Source organism: Rhinolophus sinicus, chromosome 2, assembly GCF_057876585.1.
Source record: "Rhinolophus sinicus isolate RSI-liver-muscle chromosome 2, RSI-T2T, whole genome shotgun sequence".
NCBI lineage: Eukaryota > Metazoa > Chordata > Mammalia > Chiroptera > Rhinolophidae > Rhinolophus > Rhinolophus sinicus.
In genome coordinates, this window is record NC_142502.1 from 104,942,923 (window position 1) to 104,963,944 (window position 21,022).

The window sequence follows — 21,022 nt, forward strand, 5'->3', positions numbered from 1 at the left end:
TGACCTAATTCCCCTAGAAAGTAGGGGTTGGGCTGTGCGGGAGCGTTGAGTCCCTCCTAGGCCTGGGCACAGTGGAGCACAGGGTGGCAAGGTGCCTGGCAGCCGGAGGACTGAGGTACTGCTCGGGAGGCCACTGCCCAGCCACTCTCTCTCCCCAGCTCCCTGGCATCGTGCTGAGCACTCTCCCCGGGACAAGGACAGTCACACATCACAGCTCTAATTGAAGCCTCTTCTGCAGTCTGGGACAAGATGCTCTTGCAATCCTAAGAGGGCCACATGGCTCCCCCGCCCCCTTCCTCCCCAGCCTGCCTCTAAGACCAGCTTTCTCCTGGGATTTTTCACTGCCTCCTGGGAAGGAGAGCTGGGGCTCCAGCCTCTCGCTGGCTGAGGGATTCTTCCTCCCCAGGTTTGCTCCAGCGTGCCTGCCAGGCCACCTGTTACACTTTGCAAACCATGCTGGAGGGAGACCTGGGAGCTGTGGGCCATCGGGTCGGCTTATAGGGCTCTGGGGTGGACAGGCCCTCAGTGGAAATGGGTCCGGGACAAGCTGTGTGGTTAAGAGCAAGTGGAATCGCCTCACTGGGCCTCAGTTTCTCCCGTGTCATATGCTTGAACCAGGAGCAGTGGGGTGTGCAAATGAACATGCCACATGGGGGCACACGCCGCTGTTCGTGCTGATGTGCAAGAAGCAGCCCTGGGGGTGGGGGTTCTAGTGACGCACAGGGGTGGGGAGGAGCGCAACCCCTTTGCATCGTTTTGCTGTACTTCTCAGGGTGTGTGTCGGGGGCTGAGTTCCCTGACCCCCGACCTTTGGGGTCAGCAGGGGTCTCTGCCACGTCCGGGGTGGGGGGGTCGATGAGCTGACACACCTGAACGGCGGGAAGACGGGAGAAACGGGTTTCCAGGAGAGGGCGCCGGTGGGGGCGCGGCGGGAGGGGGAGCTGACGGCAGGGCGGGTGTGGAGCGTGGCGGGGTGCTCCGAGAGTCCCAGGCTTCCGGCGGTGGAGGTGCCGGTCGGGGGTGGGCTCTCAGGTGCTCTCTTTAAAAGGCCGGCGGAAGCGCTGCGCGCTCGGCCCGCACTTGCAGCGCAAACTTGCCGGGCTGGGCTGGGCAGGGCTGGTGCTTTCTTGAGTGCGGCAGCGGCCGCAGGAGCCGGGCCGAGTGGCTGCGGTCCCCTCGCCCCCTCGTGCTCCGAGCACTCCAGCCCCTCCCGCAGCCTCCCCTCTCCGCGTCTGCCTCGCTCTCCCTGTCTCTCGCTCGCTCTCATTTTTTTCCTGCTGCCGCTGCCGCGGCGCCCGCACCTCGGCCGGCTACGCCCGCTGGTCGACTCCCGCTCTACTCCTTTCCTAGCCCGGAGCCCCTCGGCCGGACCCCGATTCCTAGAGCCGCCTCACCCGCTCCCTCCAGCTCGGACGCTGGGCTCCCCGGCGGCCGGAGCAGGGCTTGCCGCGGCTCCCCAGCTGGCTCGCTCGCTCTCGCTGGAGCAGCCACGAACGCCGCGTGCTTGGCGGCGGCTGCAGCCCGGCGGCCGCCAGCTCTTCCCTGCGGCGTCCAGGACTCCGGGCGGCTCCGCTCCCGGCTCGGTCCGCAGCGTCAGCGCCGCCCGCCGCGGCCCGGGCTCTGGGCACCGCAAGAACCAGCCTCCGGCTGCCGCCTCCTCGCCTCCCCGGGGCGGGCGGGCGCGCCACCGACCCCTCGGCACGGCGCAGACCTCGCCCGCGCTCGGTGAGTTATGGCCCGCGGGGACGGGACAGAGGGGACCGTGCCCTCCGGCTTCTAGGGCGCGGGCTGCGGCGGGGACCCCGGGGCTCGGGGAGGTGGCCTCTGATGAGCTCCCGCGCGCAGGACTCCCAGAGGAAGATCAGCGGACTGGAGTTCTTAGGGCTGAGGGTCTTCCCTCGGGGCCGGCCCGGCTTTCTGAGTGCCCCCAAGGGAGGGAATGGGGCAGCGGCTATTCTGCGGGCCTGGGGGAAAAGTGTCTCCGTGTCCGGGGTTATGTCAGGTTCTATCGAGTGGGGGGTCGTGCCAGCTTTCAGGTGGGGGCCGCGGCATTAGCGCGCCGCTTTGCAGGGAGGCAGGGCAGGTGAGGGCGCGGGGCGTTATCTGCACCCCTTTCCTGCCGTGTCCCGGCGGGAGGGCAGTGCCAACCTCGCGCGCCCTGGCTCCTTTTCCTGCACCGCGTCCGGTGGCTGCCCCAGCACCGCCTTCGCCACCGGCCGGAGCCCGGCGCCTGCTTGCTCACAGCCGCGGTGGGTTGGGACGGCGCCCCAGGGTTTGGGGTCTCTCCCCGGGCCCCGGGACTTCAGAGCCAGGTGCTCCTCGGACACTCTGGACCGACCTTCTCCCGGACCCTGATGAACTCATTCCTCTATGTGGCCGCCGGGCCGCGCGCGCACGTGCGCGCGCGCATGTGTGTGTTGCTGGTGGGGTACCCTCGGGGTCGGACTTCCCCGGCACCCAGGAACTGGAAGCCCCCCCTTCCTGGATGTGCGGGGGCGGCCTGGGAGGTGGAGGCCGGGACTGAGAGAGGCGCCCCCGCACTGGGGCGGTCTGAGGCTGTTTATGCTGAAATGGGCGGCAGTGGCGGCGGCAGGGAGTCCTGAGGCCCGAACGTACGAGCGCCCCCTGCCCCCAGGCCAGGAGCGACACCCCTGCCTTCAGACTTTCGGTCCTTTTTGGAGGCGGTTCCTTGCTTCTTTCCCCTCTTGTCAGCATCCCTGCCCCTGGTGCGGGAGGAAGCTGCTTTGCGGTATTGAGATGGGTGTTCCTAGTGAGGTGCCCAAAGCCACGTGTCTGTGGGAGCGCTGCTTAGTGTGTCTGCCCCTCTGTCAGTCTGGCAAAAAGGCCTCCACGATGGGGGAGGGAGTAGTGTGTGTGTGTGTGTGTGTGTGTGTGTGTGTGTGTTGTGTGTGTGATCCAACATAATCCCTCCCTGCTCTATTCTGGGGTGCCAGTAGGGGCTCAGGTTAGGCAGGGTGGCCAGTGCTCTGAAAGTCTCCATACGGGGCACCCAATTCCCACAGCCTTCCACTCACGGTGGAAGTAAAGAATGTTCTAATTCCCATTCCCCACTCCCCTAGGATGTGCCCTGGGTCTGTCCCACTCTCCCCCTGGAGCCAGGCTCTGGGTGTACCTGCGCGGCGCCTCACGGGTCCCAGGGCCTAGGTGGTGGCAGAACGTCCATGAAGAAGTGAGGACCTGCGGGAGCCTGTCCTGAGCACCTTTCTTGAGGTGGCAGAGCAAATTCCCACCCAGGAGTCTGGAGTCTCCTGGATGTGGTCACCCACCAGGCAGGGGGTCATCACCTTTCCTGGGCAGGGCCTGGGGGCTAGAGGTGAGAGCCCTAAAGAGGGCCTGGCAGTGCTGGAGAGTGGGGTCCGAGCCCTTGCACCCCCTCCCTGGCCGCCACTTCCAGGAGGGCCTTAGATAGAATCCTGTCCTTGGGATGGGGTGTCGGCCTTTGCGGATGGTGCCCTGGAGACTCCGATTAGCCCTGGATGAGCACGCCTGCCCACTGGTGAGTCAGGTGGCCACTGTCTTCACCTCTCCCCAACTTTTGTCCTTTTAACCATCAACTTTCCCCCACCTGTCAACACCTTCACACCTCTCAGAGACAAAAAGTAGCAAAGTTATTCCCCTCAGGCGTCTTGGTTACTTCAAGGGCTACCCCTCCCAGCGACTTTTGCATTTAAGAGAGACCCAAAGAGGAAGATGGCAATGCCTAACCCAAAGGAATGCTCTGCTGATGGTGGATTTTCAGGAGAGAGATGTATGGGATTGTGGGGGCTGGGGGGCAGTCAGCATGTCTCATAGAACCGGTCCTATGCAGGCAGAGGGGGAGGAGGGGGAGGCAGGAGCATGTCAGGAGTTGAGCTGCTTTCTCCGCCTCAGTGGCCTAGCATAGGCCGCTCCTCCCTCCCTCCTCCCCCCTTTCCAACCTGCGTCTGGGCGGCTTCATCTGTTGGAGGCGTGACGTCTCCAGGAGGGAGCGCCTTGCACAGCGGCAGGCAGGCAGCCCGAGGTAGGTGAGGGAGCCTGTGAGTGAGTGATGGAGCCAGCGCGTGAGTGAGCAGTGTGCTAGCCCTAAGGGCCAGGGGGCGGACCCAGGCCAGAAAGGCTCTGCAGCCCCGCCCCCTTCCTGAGAGTCCCCAGCCCAGCCTCACTGGAACCTGCCCTGCTGCAGGGGGACAGCTGGCAGGAAAAGATGGGACGAAGATCCACCGGCTTCTGAGGGTTGTAATTACAACCAATAGATACATCCTCTCCCCTAGACAAGTGTGGAGCCAGCAGCCCCTAATTACCACCCACCCCAAGACATCTGCCCACCCCTGTTGTCCTCCTCTGCTCAGCCGAGAACCCAGCTTTCCAGTGGGTAGACCCTGCCGGCAGCCTGGGCAGCTGGGCCCGCAGGCTGCTGGCTGGAAGGTTATCTCACTTCTGCAGAGTGGTAGCCTCCTTTGCTGCCTGGAGGGAACTGGCATCTGGGCTTTGCCCTGCTTGCTGGGGCTGGCAGATGAGCTGCTGGTTGGTCAGGCCAACCCAAGGGAGGAGGCCCGAGGGCCTTACCCTGGTGGGTGGGGGGCCTGGAGCAGAGGACACCAGCTTTCTATTGCTCCCACCCAGCCTGGTGCTGGCTCCTAGAAAGAGCAGGGAGGGTTTGTTTTTGTGTCAACTCTGCCCTAGTTAGCAGGGGACTATCAAAAATTAATTTAGAGATTTCACTGCCTTTGGCCCTTGTAGAGTGCAGGTGGCTCTTCCCCTCACTTCTGGGAGCTCTTTCTCTCCTGGCTGAGTATTGTCTCTGGCCTCTCTCTGTCCTCTTGCTCTGCCTCTCCACTGTCGCCTCCCTGCTCAACCCGAGGCTTGTAGCTCTGTGTTTCTAACAAGCTCCCCACCCCCACACCAGTCCTGGAGTCAAGCTGTGGGGGCTTCTGCCTCAGTCCCCCAACCTCTCTTTCACTGCCTGAGACTGCCCCTGAAAGGGAGGCAGATAAACAGAACTTGCTTAGAAAATATGAAGCCTGCCTTGCAGCCCTGAAGCCTGCCCACCCAACCTAGCCTGCAGGCCTGAGAGAGCCTCTTCCAACCTGTCTGTGTCTCTCTTGGCTTTTGGAAAAATGAGCACCACAAGGATAGTAAAAATCACCCCTTAAATTAAAGCTGATGACTCCTGTCGAAATGTTTTATTATTAACCTCACCATTTAGCAATATCGTGGCAGCAGTGAGGCATAAATATATGTGTATACACGTATTTTAAATAAATTGGGGAACGCAGTGCATAATGACATTATCTGGACCCCATTCAATTAAGGTAGATATTATCTGCAGTAATTGGGAAATGCCAGCCCACAGTGACAGCCCATGCCATTTCGGGGCCCAGCCATGCTGATGAGCCGGCTGTGGTGTCTAGTTAAGCCTCTGGATTCTCCTGGAGAAAGCACTGGCTTCTGTTGGCTGTGATGACAGTGAGTCCCAGGAGAGCACATCCAGCTGCTCATCCCAGGCGGGGCCATCTGCATTAGGACCAGGAGGTTTGCGTCCTGCCCTGTCCCCCACACCAGCCCTCCCAGCCACCCCTCCGTTCCTCAGGGGAACAGATGCTGGCCCCTGGACCTGTTTTCCGGTTGGGGCCATGACTTCTAGTTAAAGCACTGGCATTGCTATAGGGTTATTTTTAGATCTGAATATAGAAATAAAGATTGGGGACTTGACCTGATTCTTAAGTTTCTGGCGGGTGATGGCTTTTTAGATGTCACTGTCCCTTCTCTGTGCCTGGCCTCAGTGTGGCCTGGGGATGGAAGTCTCACCCACAACTGTGATTATGTTCACAGCTGTGCAAGAGGGTAGAGCTTGGGCGTTGACTGGCTAACCCAGTGGGCCCCAGCTTTCCAGGGCAGTGCCGAGGTTGGAGGAGCTCTGATTTAAGGAGGGGGAGACAGGAAGGAGGAGGAGAGAGGAAGAAACAGCATTAGCAGCGAAGCCCACAATAGCAACAGCTGCAAACAAAGACACTTGCCCACTTGGGTCTTGTGCCGGAAAACAGGATGGTGGTGGCATGTGGGGGTGGGAAGGAGAGGCCTGGGGGGTTGTATGAAGTGGGGGCTGGTGGTTGGAGGAGATGTGGACAGGCATGAGCTTGCTGGCTGGTCCCTTGGCTCTGGGTGAGGGGGAGGGTCAGGGATAAGCATTTTCTGGGCTGAACTTGGTGGGATCAAGGGCCAAGGAGAGGTGCTTGCTTTGTGTCCTGCAGCTGATGTGAGCTGCTGTGACCTTAGCAAGTAGCTGCCCTTTGAGCTTCAGCTTTCTCTTGTCACGAGTTCCTGCCTATCGCTGTGCTCAAAGCCACCCAGTGGGCCCTCACTTCTCTGTCTACACCATGGCCCACAGGCCTGCTTGATCCTGTGCTTGGTACCCACTCTGACCTCCTCTCCTGCCTCCCCCTTCCCACGGCCCTCCAGTCATGCTGACCTCCTTTCTGTTCCTTGAACAAGGAATGCTAAGCACATGCCTACCTTAGGGCCTTTGCACTTGCTGTTCTCATTACCTGGGATACTTTTCTCCCGATACATGGCTCCTGCTTTTACTGTTTTTAAGTTTTGCTCAAATGCCACCTCCTCAGAGAAGCCTTCCCTGACTATTTTTTTTTTTTTTTCTGAAAAAGTCCTTCTGGGTCATTCTCTATCTCCTTACTGGCCTTATTTTTCTTTACAGCCCCTTGATTTCCTGAAGTACCACACATCTGTTTGTAGATGTATCTGTTGTCTCTCCTCTGCCACCCCCTACTGGGATGTTGGCTCCACAGGGCAGGTGTTTGTGCCTGTTTCACTCCCAGCAGTTTCCCCAATGCCCGGAGCAGAGCCTGGCACATGGCAGGTACTCAGCACATATTTGAGTGACACACTGAGTAACTGAATGGTCATGGCAGAAGGGATTGTATTCTACGAGGTTGGACAATTAAGTTCGCGAACTCATCCTAGAAAAACTGCTACATACCTCATTGCTGAGTATAACTATGATCACCTTCGAAGTCCTCCCCTTGAGAAGCTATGCACTGATACCAGTCCCCAGTCCACCCTTCAAAGCAATTTTGGAACTCTTTTTCTGGAATGGCCATCAGAGCTGTCATCGTATTACCCTTGATGTCCTGAATGTCATCAAAATGTCTTCCTTTCAATATTTCCTTTATCTTTGTGTAAAGAAAGAAGTCATTAGGGGCCAGATCAAGTGAGTAGGGAGGGTATTTCAATACAGTTATTTGTTTACTGGCTAAAAACTCCCTCACAGACAGTGCTGTGTGAGCTGGTGCATTGTCGTGATGCAAGAGCCATGAATTGTTGGCGAACAGTTCAGGTCGTCTTAACTTTTTCACGCAGCCTTTTCAGCACTTCCAAATAGTCAACTTGGTTAACTGTTTGTCCAGTTGGTATAAATTAGTAATGAATAATTCCTGATATCAAAAAAGGTAGCAACAGTGGTGCAATAAGTTCATGAACCTAATTGTCTGACCACGTATACCTGATCACACAAAAGAGTTGTAAGAATTCAGTGCAAGATGTGACCCCTTTAGTGGACCCAGATGCTGCTGCAGACCCCCTGCCCTTGGCTCTGCTTTAGTGGGGTGACTACCATGCTGCCTTTGGTCAGGGACCTGGCTTTGTCTTGTTATTTATTGAGAATTTCCTGTGTTCTGAGCCTTGGGCTAGGCACAGAGGATGCAGAGCTGAGGGTGGTACTGTCCATAGGCCCTTAGTGTGTTCTCAGGGTTCACCAGTGCCAAATAACAACACAGAGAGAGGCTTTATGGCATTAACTGAGGAAGGAGATAATAGGAACTGGAATAATCAGGGTGGGCTTCCTGGAGGAGGAAAGATCTCAGTTGCTACTTGAAGGGATGAGTGTCATAGGGAGGAAGCTGGGAGGAATCAGGGTGTGGGAAGCATAGGCAATGGACTTAAAGTTTAAAAAATTTTTTTTTAATTTAAATTTTTTTTATTGGGGAATAGTGTGCTTCTCCAGGGACCATCAGCTCCAAGTCATTTTCCTTTAATCTAGTTGTGGAGGGTACAGCTCAGCTCCAAGTCCAGTCACCGGTTTCAATCTTAGTTGCAGGGGGCGTAGCCCACCATCCCATGCGAGAGTTGAACAGGCAACCTTGTTGTTGAGAGCCCGCGCTCTAACCAACGGAGCTATCTGGCCACCCCTCCGGAAGCTCCCCCGCAGCTCATTGTCTTCAATCTAGTTGTGGAGGGCGCAGCTCCCTGGCCCGTGTGGGAATCGAACCGGCAACCCTGTTGTTCAGAGCTCGAACTCTAACCAACTGAGCCAGCCGGCAGCCCCTGACTTAGTTTTTCCATCCTTAGTTCCCACTGGCATTCAGGTAAGGAATTTCTGTCTCTATCCTTCCCTCTCTCCTTCCTCCTTCCTTTCACATGAATTTCTCAGTGCCCACCACTTACCTCGCTCGAAACCAGTCACTTCTGAATCAAGCCCTTGCTGTTTTGTTAGAACAGGGAGGTCTGGGGTTGCTGAGGTTGAGCGGGTTCTCGAATCAGGCTGGTGAACTGGAGCAGCTCCAGGAAGTGAGGGAAGGGGGCATGGGACAGGACCCCTGTGGTGGGGGTTGGGTGAGCGCTGGGAGGCTGCTCTTTCTACTAACATAGAAATGGACTACCTGGGAGGGAAGGGGGGCAGAGCGCAGGAAGCGTTCACTCCCATCGCATCATTCATTGACTTCCACGAGCCCTGGTGGGGGATGCCAGGCATTGTGCAGGCTGGGATGCAGCAGTATCCAGTTGAATATGACGCGATCCCCTCAAGTTGTGGTCCAATGGGGGAAGGTTGTGCTGCTAGGGTTTGAGGGAGCTCATTGGTCACCCCCTTTCCTCATGGACGCAGGTGAAGATCAAACTCTGGGCTTTGTGGCTGGTGCAGCTGGGGTGCAGCATGGCTCCTGATGACCTGTTCCCTGAGTTCAGACTGTCCAGCCAGCAACACCCCTGCCTAGCCAGGGCGGGGCCCCACGGGGATAGGAGAGAGGGGGCTACAGAGGTGGCCTCCACGCCAGCGTCTCGGGCCCACGTGAGCTCCCTTGGGCTAGGGGGGTGGTATAGGAGAGACCGCAGTTTGCCTGCACTTTCCCCTGGGGAGAGTGGAGCTGCCAGTCCCTCCTGCTGTGGAAATGTGCCACATGAGACATCTAAACAGCTCAGGAGATCCAAAACAGATTCCACTCATCCATTTACACTTCCCGAGCTTTGCTGAGCACCTGAGCTGGGCTGGGTCCAAGGTGACAGAAATGAAATAAGTGCCGCAGGCATCATGGAAACACCGAGGGGAAGGGGCTGCCAGCAGGTCGGGAAGCTTGGCTCGAGGAAGGCAGAGGACGGGACTGGAGGCAGCCCTGGGCAGGCCCGGAGCCCTCGCTGGGCCTGGCTCTCCTCGCTGAGCCCTGAGGGACCAGCCTGCGGAGGCGCCAGGAGCCTGAAGGCCCCCAGAGAGGAGAGAGCCTGCTGGTCATGGCCCCCACCCCTGGGAACACAGTACAGGGTCATGCCCTCTGGCTCTGCCTTTCATTTGGTGTTTGGAAGTATTCCATTTCCTCAGTTTTGGGAGAATAAAAAGCAGCTCAGTGAGAACTAAATCGGAGTTTAGTAAATCACAGTAGTGATCTTTGGATGTGGTTGTTTCATGGTTTGTGGCTGTTTCTGGCTCAGGCCCTGGTTGTTGAGGAAAAGATTTAGGTTAGACCTGGGAAAAGCGTGGAAGGCTGATTGTTAAAACTTGGGTCACTGAGGCAGGTTTGGGAGTCCTTTGTGTGGTCCTCAGATGGTGGGGGTGGCTGGGTTGGGGGGAAGAGTGGACTGCAGCCATCTCCCCCAGCCCCCCTCACTCCCCTTTTCACTGAAGAGAATGTTCTGGAAACTGCTGTTGGCTGGTGAACTATTGCTGTGTGGAGATGATTGCGTGTTCTTCACTCTGCTCCTCGTCCCTTCCTTACTTCTGTCCTCTGGAGACAAAGAATCTAGCAAGGGCTGGAGAGGGCAGTGAATATAGAGTCAGGGGAGAGGCCAGGAAAGGAAATGGAAGATCAGAGAGGAGGGACCCACTTGGGGGTGGTGGGCACACTGCCTTGGATCTGCACCCATTCTGGTGACCTCACCTGGGAGGGATCCCCCTAACTGCCCCAGGTTTGGGTTTTCCTGGCTGTTTTGGAATTGGGGGGTGGTGGTCTGAGGGCTCCAAGCCTCCCCCCACCCAGCTCCCCCTTCCCCTGGTGATGGAGGCAGCCTCGCTCCCCCACCTGCCCTGCCCCCAGCTTCTGCTTTTGGGGCTCCTTTCACTCACAGTATTTTTACTTTTCCCTTGTTCCTGTTACATGATCAAAGGAAGGAGGGGAGGCTAAAAGAGGTGGTGGTTTGCCCGGCTCTTTGGAGAAGCTCAGAAAGGCAGGCCTGGTAGGCCTGAGATGGAGTGCAGCTCCTGTGGGGGGAGGCCGTGGGCCGTCGGACCAGCGTGCGCAGCGCCCTGTCCTGGGGTCTTGATTGTATTCCTGCGAATATGTACCTTTCGCCTCTCTGAGGCCTCCTTCCCCCATGTGGCTTCTGTCCTTTCCGTGTGTGATGGTGTGTGATGGTGTGTGTGTGTGTGTGTGTGTGTGTGTGTGTGTGATGGTGTGTGTGCGTGTGCCTGTGTATGCACATGGCCTAGCCCACAGTGCTCAGGCTTCAAGGAGAAGCCAGCATTGAGCCCTGAGGAAGGATCTGGAAGCCTGCGCAGGGCCTGACTGTCAGAAGCTGCTGTGCATTGGTCTCCCAGCCCGGATGCCCTGCTGTAGCCTCGGCACACAGCCTGTCATGATGCCAGAATCCCTCCATTTGAAATTCAGGAAAAGCAGGCCTGAGCTCCCTGGCTGTTGGAGCTGGGCAGGGCCCGCGTGGTGAGGTGGTCAGGGCATGGGCGGCCAGCACAGGCTCTGTGTCGCTGGGCCCTTGATCACTAGTTGAGCTTTGCTGCCTCAGCCTCTTCCTCTGTGTGATGGGGATACAAATACCACCTAGCTCACAGGGAGGTGAGCGCTACCTGAGGAAATGTAAGCAAAGCACTTAGGACAGTGCCTGGCACGTAGCCAGATGTTGTCATTTGCTGTTATTTCTTCTCGGACGCTACCGGCATTTGCACAAGACAGTGTTTCGTTGCGCAGGTTGTCCCACCCCCAGCATCTCTGACCCCTGCTTGGATTCAGGCTAGTACGTAACTCCCTCTCATCATTGTGACACTGAAAATGCCCCTGCAGGGACAGTGTGGCCCCTCGGATGGATCTTACTCTAACCTACCCATTTTACAGATTTTGAAACTGGGGACTTTCTAGGGGACATGCCTGGCCTCCAGGCCAGTAGCAGGACTGAGGAATCTAAGGCTTCCTCGGTTTCTTGTTCTGAATAGCCCAGTATTGGCCTCAGCAACTACTTCCCCATGTCTTCTCAGTCCCCACAGCTACCTGGGAAAGAGGTCACATGGAGGTGTGAGTGATGATGACAGTTCCATGTAGGCATAGTCACCCCCTCCCCAAAGCACTCACACCCGCCTCCAGCCCAAGGTCACTGGATCCTGGCTTCAGGGGTCAGGGGGATGTAGGAAGCTTTCCTGCGGCGTCCCCAGCGCTCTCTCAGTGTGACTGGTGCTGGCTTTGAGTCCTGGACCCGTCCTGACTTGCTGTGCGACTGGGGTGCTGCTGGGTATGGTTCCCCTGCAGAATGAGGTGAAGGAAAATTAACAGTGCCCTTGGCTCTGAGGAGTAGTGGGGGAGGGAGCATTTTGATTAGGGGGTGAGATGTGAGGGGAGCGTCCAGAAACCACTTGCCAGAGAAGCCCAGATGCTGAGACTGGGCTCTGAGGTGCTACCGTGTTTCCCCGAAAATAAGACCCAGCCGGACAATCAGCTCTAATGCGTCTTTTGGAGTAAAAATTAATGTAAGACCCGGTATTGTTTTACTATAGTAAACATATAATATAGTAAATATATAATATAGTAAATATATTATATAGTAAATATATAATATAACATAATGTAATGTAATAATATAATAATATAATATAATAAACCGGGTCTTATATTAATTTTTGCTCCAAAAGACACAGCAGAGCTGATTGTCCGGCTAGGTCTTATTTTCGGGGAAACACGGTAGAACCTCTTCTCCCCTCCCCTGTCCCCTGGAGCAGTCAGGGCGTCTGTGGGGGAGATTACAGGTGGGAGATGGGTGGCTCTGAGACCACTGCTTGGCCTTGATAGAGGGACCACATCTCTCGGGAAACCTCCCAATCCAAACACAAGCCCTTCTTCCAAATGGCTAGGGAAACTGAGGCACAGGATGGGCAGGTGACTTGCTGGTCTTTATTTGACCAACCCAAGAGGAAGGGGGCCTGGGGCTGGCCCTCTAGCCAAGCCCTGACTCAGCTTCCAGCCTTCTCCCTGGGCCTCCTGGGTTGAGGGAGGGACGTTGTTGGCTGTGAGCAGGGAAGCTGGGGCGAAGGAAGGAACCCCAAGGGAAATTAGCCCAAATTAGCAGTGAGAATGAGGAAGAGCTGGTGTTCCCTCCTCTACCCTTGCAGATAAATATTTAATCACGACAACAACAATAATGACACGATCCTAACAGTGTGCGTAGCTCAGGCCGCAGCTCAGGCCGTAATCCGAGCCCCACTGTCACCTCAGGGAAGTTGGGGAGAGGGAAGGAGCAATGGAGCAGTTGAGAGAGAAAGATGAGCAGAAAGAGGAAGGGAGAGAGCAGCCACGCAATCGGGAAGGAGGAGGCTTGCTTCTCACTCAGGAGCCCCAGGGTTTACCCACTGCCTGGCGTCGCTGGGCAGCTGGGGTGGAAACACCAAACAGGAGGGTCCACCTCCGGCTCTCTGATTCAGGAGAATCCTGAACCCCGACAGCCCCAGCTTCTCCCTGGCCTTCAGAGGGAGCAGCTTCCAGCCTGATTTCTTCTTCAGGGGACCTTACTGGCCTTCCTTGTCTCTGAGTCCCTAAGGAGCCTAAGTGTCTCTGGTTCCAGCGCTGGGAGCTGAAAAGCTGGATTCTAGGTGGCGTTCTGCTGGTCACTACCTGTGTGACTTGGGCAAAATGCTTTCCTGCTCTGGACCTCAGTTTTCTCATCTCTAAAACGGGGTTGGGCCCAGTGGAATTGATTTCTCGCTTCTCTTTCAGGTGGATGAGTGTTGAGGAAGACCCCTTGTGTTCCCAAGACAGTTCCAGGCTGTTCCCTGGGGAGTGTCCTCTCTGATGGCAGTGGGTACAGGCCTTAAGAAGTGTTCGGACATGACCTAATTTCTGCCCGAAGCTCTCCCATTTTGGCTAAAGTTGAGCAGCATCCAGGAGGAAACCAAGTTCAGGGCGTTTGTGGAGTTGTAGGCAATAACCTCCAGCATCTCCTCTCAGGCTCCTGATGAGAGATCAGAATAACTAATGTCTTCTTTGGGCTTCTGTTTGATTCTCTCTCTCTCTCTCTCTCTCTCTCTCTCTTCTAAGGTTGGTAGGAGGAGAGCATTGGAGCTGTTTTCTCCTTGATGCCAAGATACGCCAAGCTGGGAGCACGCTCGTCCTTTCACAGTCGTCCATCAGGAACAGGCCTGCAGGACGTGGGGACCAAGACCAGAGCTTTGCCACGTCAAGGCCATTCCCTGCCACCTGCGGGCATGGGCTGTGCCGGCAACTGAGCACCGCCCAGGTGGCAAGGAGCACCAGCATGGTTCACTCCGTTGGCTGCCCTCAGCCACCCTGCTACTGAAGCTGCCCTGGACAGACGTGTGGGGGTCGCTCTGCCCATGCTCACCCAGGCCTTGGGGCCAGGGGCCTGCCAAGGCTGAGTGGGGCCTCCCATTCATGGATCTCTAGGGATTTCCGAGATGCCTGGGAAGAGAGGCTGGGGCTGGTGGTGGGCCCGGCTGCCCTTTTGCCTGCTCCTCAGCCTTTATGGCCCCTGGGTGCCTTCCTCCCTGGGGAAGCCCAAGGGCCACCCCCACATGAATTCCATCCGCATAGATGGGGACATCACACTGGGAGGCCTGTTCCCGGTGCATGGCCGGGGCTCAGAGGGCAAGGCCTGTGGAGAACTAAAGAAGGAAAAGGGCATCCACCGGCTGGAGGCCATGCTCTTTGCCCTGGACCGCATCAACAATGACCCGGACCTGCTGCCCAATGTCACGCTGGGCGCCCGCATTCTGGACACCTGCTCGAGGGACACCCACGCCCTCGAGCAGTCCCTGACCTTTGTGCAGGCGCTCATCGAGAAGGATGGCACGGAGGTCCGCTGTGGCAGTGGCGGCCCCCCCATCATTACCAAGCCTGAACGTGTGGTGGGCGTCATCGGTGCTTCCGGGAGCTCAGTCTCCATCATGGTGGCCAACATCCTTCGTCTCTTCAAGGTGAGTGCTTGCTGGTTGGCCCACAGGTGTGCTTCCACCAACAGGGTGCCAGGGCTGCCAGCTCTTTTCTCCTCTTCTCTCTTTGAGAGAGAATTTCTCCCTGGGAGCAGTATCTGAGAATTTGGGGGCAGTCCTATGGTCAGAGCTGAGGTCCAGCTGAGTGACAGTGTCTGGGTCAGGGCCCAGCCTTGTGGCGCTGACCGTAGTTCTGAAACAGCACCTGCCACCAGCAGCTATTTGATCAACGTCGCTCCTCTGAACCAAGAGGGGGGAAGGAAGTGCTGTTGAACAACAGAAGGGAGAAAGAGATAGGTAGACTGACATATAAAAAGACAGACAGATGGAAAGGTAAATTAAAGGACAGACAGATAGATAGAATGGAAATATGAATATTGGAGCTTGCCAGGTAGAAAAAGTAAGAGTTTTGTTTTGACATGGTTTTCAAATAATTGCAATTTCCAAGAAAGATATGTTTTTCTTTTGGGTCATTGAAAAAGCCCCTTATTGCCCTCCTGCTTCAGCATTATGGTTAGAAAATGTGTCCTGATTTTTTATGTGGGGCGTTGGGCCACTGAACCCACAGAGAATGGAGATGAGGACGGAAAAAGGCCTGGGGTGAGCAGGCGGTCCCTGTTTCTGGTGCCTTTGGCCGTGACTCAAGCTTCCTTCACTCATTTCCTTCCTCTGCCCTTCCTCCTTGCACACCTTTCTCCCTTTCCTTCTGGAATCCCTCCCTACCCTCTCCTTGCCGCCTCCCTTCCTCTCTTCCTGGGGCAGGAGCTGCTGATTTGCAATTCAATTGGAGCCAAGTGCTTTGCTAAGCTGCTAAAACAACTGAAAGCTACCGGGTAGAGAGAAAAACATTACAAGCATTTTACCAATAATTATGTGCCTGCTCCTCTCTCTGAGCCTCCCTGTTTGCTCTGTGTGCTTCTGTGTGTGCGTGCTTGTGTGTGTTTGTGTGTGTGTGTGTGTGTGTGTGAGACAGAGATGAGTGGGGAGGGGGGGAGAGAGAGGGAGAGAGAATAGGGTGAGGAGGAAGGGATTCACAGAGAAAGCCACTGGGTCCCTCCTTCACCCTGGTGTCTGATTCTCGCCTCTGGATTTGGCCCCTTCTCTCCTGAGTCTCCAGAATTAGAGAGTAGACTGAGAAAGGGTGTTTGGTCACAGGCATGGTGGGAAGTGCTGGGGCTAGAGCCCTATTACCTGGACACTTTCTGGACCCCATTTGCTCAATCCCATCATGCATCATTACTTGGGAGCATCTGTGGGAGCTGGGGTTGAAGTGGGTGGAATGGTGCAGAAGGTCCCTGTTTTGGGGATAGGGGCGGGTGAGAAAGAAAGGAGGGCTAGAGTGGTCCTGTCACTGTGGGGCCCTGTTGGAACTCTGCCATGGCTGGTCTGGGCCTGTGGTCCTTGCCTTTGCACCTTCTTCTTGAGGTGTTGGTTTTACTTGATGATCTAGACCAGGGGTGTCCAAACTGCGGCCCGCAATCCATTGTTAACTGGCCCACAGCAGATTCCAAAAATATATTTAGTTTACTTAAATAAACCAGGTGAGGCAATACGTACTTTACCTCGAGTGAGTGGCCCGGCTGTTTGTGTATTTTACCGCATATGGCCCTTGGTAAAAAACGTTGAAAAAAGTTTGGACACCCCTGGTCTAGATGAAAACACTATGTTAATTTGAAAACAAGTGGATCCATTATGAAGAAAGCAAAATGAAGATGAAGCAGGAGACTTGAGGACAGTTGGAGCAGTCCCTGGGGAGCTGGGTTGTTCTCGGCCATTCCTTGGCAGGGTGTTTTGAGAATGGGTAGCCTGGCCCAGTCCTTTACCTGCCCAATTTTGCAGTGAGGTGTGGAGACCCAGCGCGGGTGGGAGCGAGGCGCGCTATCCCAGGCTGAGGCGAGTGCTGTCTTGGGTGAGCTGAGTCATCACTTCAGCCTGCCTGCCCTGGCCAGTGACGACACCTGGGCCATCTGGGGGAGCCCAGTGCGGGGACAAGCCCAGGACTCCTTGTCAGCCTATCTGGGTGGGGCATAGATCCACAACCTCTGAGAAGGTCAGAGCATAGGTGGGTGCTGTAACTTCCTTATCTGAGCTTTTTGTTAAACCCCATCTGTGACTCTGGTTATTTTAGAAAGATGGTAAAACAGCCTGTTTGGGCCCTTGGGGCTATGACATTGGTAAGAGACCCTTCCACTCATGTCCCAGAGGGGACCCAGCGCCCACTTTATAGGGAGGTAAAAAAGATCAAAGGAGCCAAGGGCTGTCACGTGACGTTTGGCAACAGCTCCAAGAAAGGTCACTGTCAGTGTTAGCCCTTACAGCGTGTTCTTAGAAACATGGCTACTTTGGGATGAAGCGCCTAGTGTCCCACGTGGGGTGGGCTGTGACCTTTGTGCTAACTGCTCCCAGGATGGGGAAGATCTCAGGTGGGGTGAAGGGGCCGGGGGCCAAAGTGGCTCCCCAGCTTAGGGGCTCACAGGTGTTCCTTTTCCTCTGCCCATCTGGCCATGGCCTCAGTTTGTCTCTGCCTCCTCAGATTACAGAGAGATGAGTGGGGGGAGGGCAGGGGTCAGGAGTCCCCCAGGCTGCACAGAGAACTGGATGAGGCCGTGAGGTGATGGCCTGGGGAGGAGGGAAGGAATGGAGACAGAGTGGCATGTTGGGAAAGGAAAGTGAGGGGGAGCAGGGGGAGATGGGGAGAGAGCCAGAGGGAGACTGACAGCTGTGGTCTGCATTTTCTGGGTCTCTTTTAACAGCATTAATGTTTCTGGCTGGCGACAAGAGGGCTCCTCAATAATTAAACTGATAGAAATGAGAGGCTGGGCGAGAAACTTAAAAGCCATTTACAGAGGCACAAGGTTGAGCTCTGGGGAGGGGGGGTCAGGAGCAGGAGCCTCAGGCAGGGGAAGATGAGACAGGGGCACGTTGGGGCACCTGGGGGAGCTGCCATGTCAGGTGTCTATTTCAAAGGGCACCACTGTGGCCCCAGCCCTGCTCCTGCTTCCGCCAAGGCCATGAGAAGGGCCTGCTAGGAACTTCCACTGGAGGCTGTGATTATAGCTCTCCTTCCAAGAGGTGGATTTCCTGTGCACAGCTCAGAGAGGAGCTCTAGGGTGATTTCCTGCCTACAGAATGTTGATGGAGTGCAGTTAGAGCGAGGTGTGAACAAAAGTCGACTGTCTGGACTGGGAGAGGCCAACTCCCCACCCTACAGGTGTGGAAACCCAGCCCTGATTAAGTGACAGGGCAAGGCTGGAAGTCAGGTCCCCAGCTCCCAGGCCTGACTCCTTCCAGACTGCCTGCTGAAATAAACTGGGTTGGAAGTGGGACTTGAACCCCGGGCCCTCGTTGGGAATCAGAAGCCCTGACTTTGGGAAGTCATGGATCTGACAGCTTATCTTCCTTACTTCCCTGCTCCCACCCCCCTCCTTCATCCTCATTTGGCTCCTTTCTCCTAGGACAGGGAACATTGATGGATGTAAATACCTTTCGGAGGAGATCTTAACCCCAGAGGAAAGGACCTATACAATGCTACGTTGTGGGGACAGCCCAGGTTCTGGAGCCAGTCAGACCTGGGTTTGAATCTCTGCTCTGCCAGAGTTACCTAACCACATCCACCATATCCATTCACTATAGCAGTCATTTACATGATAGTATGAATGAGCCCATAAGATCTTATCCTGTGAGCAGCCATTGTTGGGGGGAGAAAGAACATACTAAGTGCCCTGGAAGGAAGCACTTTTTAGGTTCTGGGCCTATAAGAGCATAGAAGGATCCAGAAATCATTTCATTGAGTGCCTTGTTCATTTTGCAGTGGAGAAAAAAAAATGAGGCTCAAAGAAGGGGCGATTGCACAGTGTGGTGGTTATGAATTTGGACGCTGGAGCCAGATAGCTTTTGCCACCTTGCAAAATTGTTTCGCTTGTTTGTGCCTCAGTTTCCTTATTTGTAAAGCGGGGATGGTGATTATCTCATAGGCCAGGTGTGGGAATTAAGAGTTAATGTTCACAAAAGGCCTAGCATGGTGCCTGGCACACAGTCAGCCCACGGGAAATGTCATTGCACAGCTTGTAGCTGGGCCTGAAGTCAGCAGGAGAGACTCGTCCATGCAGAAGAGGCTGGAGCGGGTGGGCAGTGACAGACGGTGACCTTTGAGGCTGATCCTGGAGAGGCCCCACCATCTGCTGGTGTCTTCCTGCAGGGTTGAGACTGAGCAGCCAACTTAACTTTCAGAGGGTGAGCGTTTTCTCGCTGTCACAACAGTGGGGCGTGGGAAGAAGGACTGGGGTGGAGTGGAAGGAGGGCAGGAAGAGGCTGGCAGGAGAGAGGATGGAGGGGGACGCCTGCCAGCAGGGGGTGGACAGGTGCCCCAACTTCCCAGGACAGTGATGCTGTTATTGACATTAGTCCTCTGTGCACCACGCCCAGCCTGGCTGTGTGAGTTCTCTTGTCCCACGTGGGGCTGTAAGTTCTGTGAAGGTTTGTGGCTGCTGCTAGAGAAAGCTGTCTGCCGGGTGCTTGGCTTGTCTGCCCGTCAGTGCCTAGCCCAGGGCTCCTGGGGAAACTTTGTGGCTTAGCTAACACCAGATGTTCTGTTGAGGACATGGGTTTTGTGTCTTTAAAGTATGTTCACTGCACAACTAAGAGCAACTTTCGAGAGGACCAAGCCACTCTCCCACAGCCTGGCCATCTTCCTTGAAGACAGCTCTTCCTCCCAGTGCCCAGGCCAAAATAGTGGCGGCATTTTGACCACCCTCTTTCTCCTGTCAGCAAACCCTGCAGCCTTTCCTTTCAGGTGTCCTGGAGATGACCACTCCCCACCCCGTCCACCCTGGGTCTCACCCAGACCTTTGCAGACGCCTTGTCTCTCCTCTCCCAGGACCTCCAGATGGGCCTCCACAGACAAACCTTTGCTCAGCAGCCAGAGCGATTGTTCTAAAAGCCCAAACAAATCTGCAGACCCCACTGGTTAAACTTTTTATTGGCTTCCTGTTGCTCTTAGATGTAAATGGAAACTCCAAAACTCCTGTCTGTGCCACCTGGAGACCCTGACCATGTTCTTTGTCTCTCCTGGGGGCACGTGATACCAGTCATACTGTTTTCTTTGTGTCACTTGAAGATGCCATGCTATTTTCCCACCCCACGGCCTCTGCACCTGCTGTCCCCTGTTTTCTGGAATGTGCTCCCCTCACTCTTTGAGGCTGGATTCTTTTTGTACAACCATAAGCTTAAATAGACTCTCTCCAGACAGGCAGCTCCGCGCCCCCACACGCTCAGTTTGTGGTCGTGTCTTTGTTTGTTTTCCTACATACTTGCTATTGGCTTTTCCTCCAGCCTGCCAGCCCATCTCTGTATAGCCCCAAGAGCTAAGAATGATCTTTGTGTTTTAAGTGGTTACAAAAAATCAAAAGCATCATAATATGTCATGACATAGGAAAATTTATGAAATTCAAAGTTCAGTGTCTATAAAGTTTTATGGGAGCACAGCCCCGCCCACTGATGTACATATCGTCTTGGGCTGCTCTTGAGCTGTGACCTTGGCATTGAGTGGATGAGACAGAGACCTTCGACTGACCCCTGCTAGACTCTAAGCTGCACCTTTAGGACCCCCAGCTGGTGCCAGGCCCTTGGTAGGCCCTCAGGAAATCTTGGCTGAATGGACTCACGGGAGTGAGGCATTTGCAGCCGCATGTCCCTCAAAACTCTGTGGCAACAGCAGGGGAGGCGTGGTCTGCAGAGCCCCGTGTCAGCTCCCGGCTGTGGGGCGTGTGCCGCTGGGCCCACCTTGCCACTGGGTCAAGCCAGTGTCCCCCAGTGCCCACCTCTCTGTTGACCCCTGGGCCACCTGGATGTGTTTCCTTCCCCCAAACACCTCCAGCTCCTCACTATTTATGGAATTCCTTTCACCTAAAGCTTTGTTTCTTGTTAGAGGGTACCTTTATGTACCATTGTAGGCTGTTATTAGAGACTTGTCCCAAGAGGGCTTGCTCAGTATTCAGGGGTGAATGAGGGACGCTCCCAGAGAGGTGGCTAAGGTGGAATAATCACATTTACATAGCACATATCCTGTGCCACGGTCTGCTCTAATCCTCACAGCAAGCCCCAGGGGTAGGTGTATAATTGTTATCCCCATTTTACATGTGGGGCACTGAGGCACAGAGAAGCTAAGCAACTCACCCAAGATCACACAGCTATTACGTGGTGGATCTGGGATATGAACAAAGGCTGTTTGGCCCTGAATCTACCCTTTCACCACTCTGCTCTCCTACCTCTTGGCCATCAGATAGGCTTGGGTTTGAGATCTGGCCTAATCCTCACTGTGTGGCTGCACTCAGCCTCAGTTGACTCATCTGTAAAGTGGGTGTGATGACATTCATCTGGCAGAAGCAATAATGTGTGCAAAGCTATTGGTAGGTGCTTAGGAGACGCTGGTGTTCCCAGGACAGGTTTGATAGACATTAGAGTACTGTGAATTGCTGGGCAGCTGAGGGAGTGGGAAGGGGTGGAAGAGGTGTCGGAAGTGGGTCTTGCTGAGGGTGATTGTCAGGGGCTTTTTTCCCGATGACGTGAGGAACACACAGC

At 55.4% G+C, this 21,022-nt stretch overlaps 1 protein-coding gene across 5 annotated transcripts in view; it reads left to right on the plus strand.

Moving 5' to 3' along the window:
* Window positions 1-228: 228 nt before the first annotated feature.
* The window catches only part of GRM4 (glutamate metabotropic receptor 4), a 121,257-nt gene continuing 100,463 nt past the window's right edge, over window positions 229-21,022 (plus strand). The window contains exons 1-2 of one of the 5 annotated variants that reach the window (XM_088795824.1): window positions 229-406; window positions 13,533-14,428. In XM_088795824.1, the coding sequence (XP_088651950.1) occupies window positions 13,910-14,428 (519 nt within the window). In that variant the 5' untranslated portion in view covers window positions 229-406; window positions 13,533-13,909. Of the gene's footprint in view, window positions 407-925; window positions 1,726-13,532; window positions 14,429-21,022 lie in introns of those variants that run through there. The other 4 variants (XM_088795825.1, XM_088795823.1, XM_019738764.3 and 1 more) reach the window with 4 other exon arrangements.